Raw genomic sequence first — 8,951 nt, forward strand, 5'->3', positions numbered from 1 at the left:
TTTTATTCGAAAGCGTAAATTATAATCTATAATTAAAAAAAAAAAAATTTAGTAGAAATAAAAAAGTTATTCTATTTATAAATAACGTATATCTATTTTTTTAATAAGAAAGCTCGAGAGAGCTAGCGAGCTAAGTTAGATAGTCTAGCTAAAAAGCGTAATAACTTTAAATTTATAATTAATTCGAGTGAATAATCATAATCTGACTATGATTTTCAAGAAAAAAATCTGATTTAATGATTTTTACTACTGAGCCTATCACGGGTTACAGCTGACTGGAACTGGGCCAATTGTAGTCACTATGATAGGAACACGATGGTGAGAGCATTTGAGCCCCGATATTTGGCAATGATTATTCATATACGAAGTGGAGGATTTTCGTTCTCTCCTCCCTCTCGCCTTCGATTCTACAACTACCCTTGAGCAGCCGACTGCAACAGTGCTCGTCCGCATTCAAATCGACCGTAGCTCACACAACGCCCAAGAATATTCGATCATGGGGAGTCTACCATCCCCCCGACCTCCCCAAACCCTGGGTCTCGACCCCTCTGATCGAGTCCGCCGCTCTCTCCAAAGCTGCAGGATGGTACACACACCCATCACCCTCCGACGGCCTTTCCCCACACCGCTGACCAACCCCCCCCCGGACAGCCGCATCTTCCTCAAACTCGAAAACCTCCAGCCCGCCGCCTCCTTCAAGTCCCGCGGCATCGGCAACCTCATCCGCCGCACCCTCCTCACGCACCCGACCCCCCCACCTCACGCACTTCTACTCCTCCAGCGGCGGCAACGCCGGTCTCGCCTGCGCGACGGCCGCCCACGCCCTCGGCCGCCCCGCCACGGTCGTCGTTCCCGTGACGACGAAGCCGCTGATGGTCGCGAAGATCAGGAATGCCGGGGCGACGGACGTGGTACAGACGGGCGCCAGCTGGGCGGAAGCCGATGCGTACTTGAGGGAAGAGTTGCTGGGGAAGGATAGGAATGGGGTGTATGTGCCGCCGTTTGACCATGAGGATGTGTGGGATGGTGCTGCTACGATAGTGGAGGAGTTGGAAGAGAAGCCGGATGCGGTGGTCTGCTCTGTTGGTGGTGGAGGGCTGTTTTGCGGCGTGATGCGGGGACTGGAGAGGCGGGGTTGGGGGGATGTGAAGGTCTTGGCTTTGGAGACGAGAGGGGCCGAGAGTCTGCACAAGAGTTTGGTAAAGGGCGAGTTGGTCAGGTTGGAAAAGATTACGAGTATTTGTACCAGTCTTGGAGCGACGCGGGTTGGGGAGAAGACGTTTGAGTACGGGCAGAGGAAGAGTGTGAGGAGCGTGGTGCTTGAGGATCGAGAAGCGGTGATGGGATGTTGGCGACTGGCAGACGATGAGAGGTTGCTTGTCGAACCGGCTTGTGGGGTCAACGTGGCGCTGTGCTACGATGGCCGATTGAAGAAATTGTTGCCGGAGCTCACGGCCGAGAGTAAGATTGTGGTTGTTGTGTGTGGGGGGGCTGCTGTCACGCTTGAGTTGCTGATGGAATGGAGGGAGAGGTTTGGGCTCATGGAGGGAGAGACGACAAAGGATAAGGAGGTCCCGAGCACTGTGGCGACAAATGGCCATAATCAAATGAGTGATGGAGGAAGTGCTGTGAAAATGTTGGAGCTTCTAGTACAACGTAAGTACCATTTCATTTAAATAGAGGGACCGTGTGAAAAGCATAGATTCGAGTCAGACGAAAGAACATTTTACAGTCCTTAGCTTCGCGTTGAGATATACTTGACAAATTGCGTGACCGAGAACATTATGATCGTGAGTTCACACACCCTCAAAGACACATCACAACAGCTGTAATCTATACACAAAGACATTGTGATAACAATTTACAGAACATTCTGCTGCGACTCAAACCCTATCAGAACATTGAAAAATAATAATCGCATGGCTACTTGAATATACCGACGACCCAACTGGGGCAACATTTCCGAAGGAGCGGAGTCAAGCAACTGACGGTGCGATCGCGTTGAAAAATTCCTTTTCTCACCGAGCAACCGGGCTGCAAAACACAGGCAGCGACCTGAACCGGATGCATGCAGGTTGCAAAAATCACCAGGCGATCCCAACCACTTCATTCATATTCCGTGAAACCGATCGGATTCCTCCCCATCTCGTCGCAACCCTCTACTCTAAGAACCCCCAACGCATTCCCAGCTCAAACCCTTTACGAATTCCCGCCTCGAGCAGCCGTCCGCACCGCATCTCCGCATCCAGATACAGCTGCATAATCTCTCCCACCGTGACCTGCCCTCATTCCATGCACGTTTCGTCGAGAGCGAAAGAGCTGGGGACTTTGGACGGCCCTTGGCTTTGGGTCGTGGAGAATGGACGCATGGGTCTTTGCGGAGTGGGCTCTCGGCACGAGACCGTTGGCGTGGGCGTTGATGTTCAGAGCTGGAAGATGAAGGGATTTTTGTCGTGATGAAGGAGCTGCACAGGTCTTTGTGGATGACGCGCAGTCGACGTTCGTCGACTTCGATAACTGGAAAACGGGGTCAATTGCAAGGATGGATTGGAGCTCGTTGCATTCGAGGGGTGTTTTAGCAGAGACCGTCCATCTGAACATGTTGTGCGCGTCTTCGCTTTCCGATCGGTTTGCGATCCCGAAGAAACGGAGTGCAATACGCATTCATTGACAGAAATTTGTTTTTACAAAGCGTAATTGGACACCTTCAATCCGACTTCCCTTTCTCACTCGGTCCTCGATGCCTCCGTCTCCCCTTTCTACTGACCCATTCTGCCTACACGGCAACTGGATGCAACTCGACCTGCGCACAGCTACTAGGAATCCCCGTCGGAACAAAGAAAAACTCCCAAAAGAGCTGCGGGACGCCGTGCCACCAATCGCAAGCTGCGAATCGTAATCAGCCAACCAATGAAATCATGCAGACGAGAAAGCAAACAGAATCACGTACCCAACCACCCAACGAACACTCCAGCTCCCCGCCCATCCCACTGCAAGCCTGACGCGTTGAAAGAGAACCCGTCCGTTGAGCCATACCCTGCATCGAACACAAGCTCGTTGATACGTACAAAGTTCCACGCTACGCAGAAGACGATCGTCAGTCCACCGTCACCGATCCTTGCTTGGCAATCAGGAAGGGACGAACGAACCGACGTCCAGATTCTCCGAGGGTTCCATGATCATGCCGAAGGGGACGGAGCTGTGCAGGTCGAACTGCTGATGCGTGTCGTTGAGGAAGCCGACGGTGTTGCTGGTGGGGGAGAATGGGAGGAGGGTGGCGTCGCTCAGACCAGGCCCTGTGGTCGTGTTAGAGGAGGCAATGTCGGTGGCATTTTTGACTGAGTGGGGTATAACAGAGGAGGGCGGGGGTTAGCGGACCGGTATGATAGCTGCTGACGTAGAGGTCATTTTTGTCGGCGTTCCCGGCCCCGATTACGCTGGTTTTGAGGTAGTAGCGGCTTGGTGGAGTGAAGGTTGTATTGGCGGTTGAGTTGGTGGGATTGGAAGGGGTGACAGCGAGGGCGAGAGATAGGTTAATAAAGGAGAAGAAGACAGGGAGTGTGAAGTGCATTGTAAGTGTACTTATGTTTCGTGTAATGGTTTTGTTCTTTGAGAGAGAGGAGGTACTCAGGAATGATGGAGCAGGTATCAATTTCACTCCAATCTATCTTTCCACTCTTCCTCAGCGTATTGTTCTAGAGAGGATCGCTGAATACTTTGTGTTGCTCATTGATCCCCCCTGATTCGGGCATACAAGTATCCGACGTCTTGGCCCGTGCTCAACCTCGTCATCCAATAGGGGACTTTTGGGATGCGGGGATAGATGAAACATGCTGGCTTGGCATCGAAGCCGACCGTGACCAACTATCTTGACCTATTGACGCCCCGGAATTAATAAGAACACGATGACTCGCATGCGATGACATCCGACGTAGTAAGCTCGTACTACTACGCGCGTATTTGGAGCAGAGAGTGGAAGCAGGGTATCGAGTGGTCCATTTCTCCCTGCTTCCACATCACAATTCTTCCTTTTGTGGGGAGCTGCATTCTTGATCACATGCAGGGCGCCGTTCGAAACTTCGAGCATATATACGGATATTTCAAACGCTTGCTTAGTTCTCGCGATCCAGTATTCAATTTTGCAGACTACCTCGTCGGACTAAACGCTGTGAAAAAGACTTTTTGAAGAGTAGGAGGCGATGTCGCTCAGGCGTCACAGAACACCAATCTTTGCACGCCACTTTCAGATTTCAGCATAGATCTGCCGAGAAGGAAAAAGCGCTGACGAAGAATAGGGAAGTGCCAAGTACGCTGGCGACGAGTTGTCAGGTCAACTGATTGAGGAGAGAAGGGATACTGTGCACTATGGGTAAAGGATTCGGTTGAATAGATGGGCGAAGTGGAAAATGTGAAATAGAAGCATGCAAAAATAGGGAAACGGATTCGACGCATTTCGTCTCAATGCCTGGGTATCTAAGTATTCATTACCGTCATGAAATTCCTGATTCATTTACAGACCGTGAACCAACCTCACGCACTGACCTGGTCCAAAGCCAGCAAGCTCCTCCTATAGTCCCAGTAGTTCTTTCGTATAGGATCATACCTCCTAGCCAACAACTCCAGCGCCTTTCCACTTCGTTCCTTGTGCTCCTCGGCGGCGTAGACATCCGCCAAAAAATCAAGCGCATGGCTACTTCGCACCTCATCCTCCTTCTCCAAATCCGCATATTGCTCCGCAAACCCCTTCAACTCCACGAGGCCCATGCCCTTCTTCCTCAGCACGCCCCTCAGATAATTCCACGGGGACTGGTTCTGCGGTGCCGTAGAGATTGCAGCCTTTGTGTACTCAATCTCCCGCTCTATTATCTCCGGCGGTACATCTGAGTCTGCGTCGCCATTCTTGATGCTATGCTTCTTCGGATCGGTATGTCGTGCGAACACGACAAACCAGCGGTGGTTCCACGCGCTATTGTTGCGGACATCGATCTGGAGGAGTGATTCAATGTAGGGTAGTTCGAAATTCCAGAGGGAAAAATGCCGGACGAGCCATTGGCGGTAGGACCAGACGTGGTAGTTTTTGGCGTCTTTGGCGAACATGAGGGCGAGGAATGCGGTTTCTCTGGGAGGTAGGGTAGGGATGTGGGACATGACTACTTGGCGGTGGTGCCTGCGTAGTCCGTAAGCTTCAGCTTTTGGCCCGTTCGCGGATTGCGGTATGAGTACCATATTTGAAAGTTCTTGGTATGTTTGAGAGCTACTGTATTCAGCCACTCTAGCTCCTCAAGAAGGTCTTTCTGCAACGAAAATAGCATGTCTGCTCTATAAAGCCTGCCATGTACTTGTCAGTAACCCGCCATTCTGGCCTTCTTTGTTTATGTACCAGACTGTGTAGTGCGCAGGGTTCATCCGGATAATTTCCTCTGTAAGCTTTAGAGCCCTGTCCGACTTCTCGTTCTTGGCCATCGCAGCTCGGAGATACGACATAGCTTCGCTGTATTCTTCGGTATAGGCAATTGCAGCCAAGGGATTAGGACCACCGTCATCTTGAGGGATGGGAACGACATCCACCCATTCGTCTGAGTCTGAGTATTTGCCCATCTTCCCAGATGATGCGTCGAAGAGGTACCATAAGTGGTATGAGGTAATGTAATGAGTGACGCAAGGGCAATCGAAGAGGCCTCGTGGCTTTGAAGGATGATTAATGGCCGCTAGCTTGCCCATTCCTTTCAGAGGAGGGAAATATAGGCTTTTTTAGATTAAATTGGTTGCTAGTCATAGCGTGCATAACTACCTCTACCACTCATTTAAATGGCGTATTACCAAATAACATAATGACCAATGTAGTAATACTGGACTGGCATTTGCGCACTGGACTCAGATGTGGCCTGTTTTTTTTCTGGCACATACTTTTTCATGAGGAAACGCGAAATACAAGGAATCCAAATTCTTTAAAACTGATAAGTCCGGCCACATCCAGAAATCTATACTCCGCACATAGTATAAATTACTTCTCTTGAAATCAAGTCACTTATTTACCCAGCCCTATATCGTATAGAATAGAAAAAAAATTTTTGTCCTCAGTTAATCAAAATATTATTTCGTAAGCTATTACTAAGCTCTAGAGTAGTATTCCTCATTATAACACGCTATCAATGGCCAACGCTTAATCTACAGGCTCTACCAGAAGGCCTAAACGCGCTCTGATAGACGCCTGATCAGCTATCCACTTACCAAAAAGGTAATTAAGGCTTTAAAATAGCATTTCAGCCCGTCTGCTTAGAGACGGATCCCGTGATGCAGATAGAAGTCATGTGACTGCGCTGAGGTATTTTGTCGTTGCAATGGCTTTGGGAGGTGTTTTATGTGGCCATGGGCCACTGTTGGGACTCTGGGAGGCTTCTCCGGCAGTTTCTATCCGCCAAGGCTCTATATCGAATGTAGTTAACACGGTATCATCACTACGAGACTATTTAAGAAGAAGAAGAAATAGTTATTATTCATAAGTCGAAATAGTGAGGTGCTGTCAAAGAACTAGTAGCTTATTGCATTTCTACTTATCATAAGTAGAAGTAACTTTGATAGCCCCTAATAAGGATGAAAAATCTGGTTCTTCCTTGCTACCAAGGCTTCTATATCGGAGAATCCAATTCACCGTTTTTTAGGCCTTATCGGTCTACCACTTCGTGAAAATCGTACCTCTACTACCTCTTCTTCTACTACCTTACCTCTTCCACCTCTTCCACCTTACTATTATTACTGCGGTAAAGGCTTCGGGGTATCGAATGCTACTTAGATACATACAAGTATAAGCCTTTAGATAAGGTTGCGCTAGCGCATCTCTCCATCATATCTCTTTCTGAGGACTGAGGTACTGTCAATCTTTCCCGGCCTTTTCCAAGGAGCCAACAGATAACAACAAATGTATGCTACAGAGCCACATGTTCTCCGAACTTCTGTCTCATTCAATGATGACTCATACAAGTAATCTAAACCGAAGTTTGATTGGAAAGCTTGCACATTGCTTTCTCAATGCTCAAAACTCGAGAATCGAGAACATTTGAGAAGCTTTAACAGATAGATTGATGAATCAAAGCTTTCTACGCTGAATATATACATATGCCTTCGACTTTCTAGACCACAAAATCCTTCCCAAAAGCTCCTCAGTTGCTGTTCACCAACATCCACCCATTCAATTTTTCACGGCAGCAATTGTACATTCAATCTCCTTAACCGGCTTTCGCTCCCAAATCATTTCATATGGCTCACTCTCAGCCCCTTGTGAAGCCTGAGAAGCAGCTCACTTCCTCGCGCTTTGACATGGACTTGGACTCTTCAGTGTTGGACAGCGTTGACTGCACCCCAAAGACGAAGAACCTGATGATGTCCCTGAAGAGAAAGGCCAGTCAGCTACTCGATCAGGGCTCCCCGCATACCACCTCCCCATTTTTGAAGTGGCGCCTCGCAGTGGTGGAAAGCACGCTCAGAGTGAGAGCGGTGCAGAAGCAAGCGCTCTCAGAAGCTAATACATTCTTTGACGACGCTGGTAAGCCAAAGACAGAGTTTGTAGCGGTAGTAAAGGAAGACGAGAAGGCCCTTTTGTCTGAGAAGGTATTTCTCCTGTCCGAGCGAAAGGTTCTCGAGGAAGATTTGAACGACATTGTCACTAGCAGGGAACAGCTGAAAGATGCTTACATCACCGAGCTCAGAATTTCACTTGAGGCTGCCTCAAGTTCAAAGGAGAGATTGCCAGGTCTCAAGGCTCCGAGATTAGACAGGAAGCAATTTCGGGATAGTGTCAACGAGTATCTCGGCACCAAGACTGAGAACCCCGACACAGAAGACTCACGAATATGGTGCAATGTCCTCGGATACTGGTTGGGCTCTGGGTCAGTGAAATGCGCGCACATCGTTCCTTATTCCTGGAACACGAAGGACACGGCCCACATGTTCGGCAGCGATGAAGCCCCACTGACCAGCAGGAGGAACGGACTCAGCCTTCAGAAAAAGATCGAGGAAGGTTTTGACAATTGTTGGATTACCATAGTGCCCGTGGACTCAGTTGAATCTACTCCCACGGAGTGGAAGGTTATTCTTCTAAATACTGCCGAAAGAGACAAGCCCTTCTTCGAAGACATGTCCAAAGAAACCGATCGAGGGTTGTGGAGATGGCGCGACATTGACGGGCGCAAATTGAGCTTCCCCAATGACAATCGCCCTGCCCGCCGCTTCTTATACATGCGCTACGCTCTCGCATGGCTGCACGCCGACGACAAGTCCTGGCCAGGCTTCCAACAAAAGCTGCCGCCCGGAGGAGTTTGGGCAAGTCCCAACAAACCCGATGGATATTTAAGAAAGTCGATACTGCTGGAAGTGGGAAAGAAGACGGGAGACAGGCTGCCAAAGGACTTGGTCAGTGCAGGCATTTTTGAGGATCCTGATACGAGCAGCGTCGTGCATGATGAGGTTGCGGGCATCAGGGTCGCTGAGCTTGTGCAGGGTCATCTAGACGGAATGAGAGATTCCAAGGTGGATGAGGATAGCAGGGAACGTGCTGGGGAGGAGGAAGACCTGATGGAAGACGAGTGAATCAAACGCGGTGACGGCCGCCACCCATGTCTCTGCACGGATGAGAGTGTCTCTGCCTCAAGGGTTTACCTTTTGCACCTCGATCATTATTCCCTCAAGGGTTACCTTTTGCACCTCGATCATTAGCTTCAGGTCTGCCATCAGACCGCAAGGGTAGGAAGCCTCGAACTTGTGGCAAATATAATAGACCAAGAGCTATCAAAGATGCTCATGCACGAAGATTGGCCGATCCCGTGCGTCAGCTTTAGAAGATTCAGTCTGACATAGTTTGTGGTTCTCCACATTTTCGGCTCGAAAAGAAGTTCCGTAATCCCCATCGTTTAGCGACTTGAAGCAATTTTTCCCACAAAAGAAGCCAAATCCGG

At 49.3% G+C, this 8,951-nt stretch overlaps 5 protein-coding genes across 5 annotated transcripts; 2 read left to right on the forward strand and 3 right to left on the reverse strand.

Annotated features, from left to right (window-relative positions):
- Positions 1-236: 236 nt before the first annotated feature.
- Positions 237-1,676, forward strand: HO173_005938 (uncharacterized protein; the record flags this gene model as incomplete). The annotated part of the gene is made up of 2 exons (XM_037307850.1): positions 237-264; positions 652-1,676. The coding sequence occupies 2 exons, from the start codon at positions 237-239 to the stop codon at positions 1,674-1,676; spliced, it is 1,053 nt and encodes a 350-aa protein (XP_037165110.1).
- Positions 1,677-2,199: 523 nt separating this feature from the next.
- On the reverse strand, positions 2,200-2,601 carry HO173_005939 (uncharacterized protein; the record flags this gene model as incomplete). Its single annotated transcript, XM_037307851.1, has 1 exon — positions 2,200-2,601. The coding sequence occupies one exon, from the start codon at positions 2,599-2,601 to the stop codon at positions 2,200-2,202; it is 402 nt and encodes a 133-aa protein (XP_037165111.1).
- Positions 2,602-2,776: 175 nt separating this feature from the next.
- HO173_005940 (uncharacterized protein) lies at positions 2,777-3,571 on the reverse strand (the record flags this gene model as incomplete). Its single annotated transcript, XM_037307852.1, has 4 exons — positions 2,777-2,886; positions 2,951-3,079; positions 3,150-3,296; positions 3,379-3,571. The coding sequence occupies 4 exons, from the start codon at positions 3,569-3,571 to the stop codon at positions 2,777-2,779; spliced, it is 579 nt and encodes a 192-aa protein (XP_037165112.1).
- Positions 3,572-4,530: 959 nt separating this feature from the next.
- Positions 4,531-5,721, reverse strand: HO173_005941 (uncharacterized protein; the record flags this gene model as incomplete). Its single annotated transcript, XM_037307853.1, has 3 exons — positions 4,531-5,167; positions 5,224-5,328; positions 5,381-5,721. The coding sequence occupies 3 exons, from the start codon at positions 5,719-5,721 to the stop codon at positions 4,531-4,533; spliced, it is 1,083 nt and encodes a 360-aa protein (XP_037165113.1).
- Positions 5,722-7,257: 1,536 nt separating this feature from the next.
- On the forward strand, positions 7,258-8,586 carry HO173_005942 (uncharacterized protein; the record flags this gene model as incomplete). The annotated part of the gene is made up of 1 exon (XM_037307854.1): positions 7,258-8,586. The coding sequence occupies one exon, from the start codon at positions 7,258-7,260 to the stop codon at positions 8,584-8,586; it is 1,329 nt and encodes a 442-aa protein (XP_037165114.1).
- Between the last annotated feature and the right edge of the window lie 365 nt (positions 8,587-8,951).

Source organism: Letharia columbiana (assembly GCF_014066305.1).
Source record: "Letharia columbiana isolate WasteWater2 chromosome Unknown Sc0000017_s0, whole genome shotgun sequence".
NCBI classification, from domain to species: Eukaryota; Fungi; Ascomycota; class Lecanoromycetes; order Lecanorales; family Parmeliaceae; genus Letharia; species Letharia columbiana.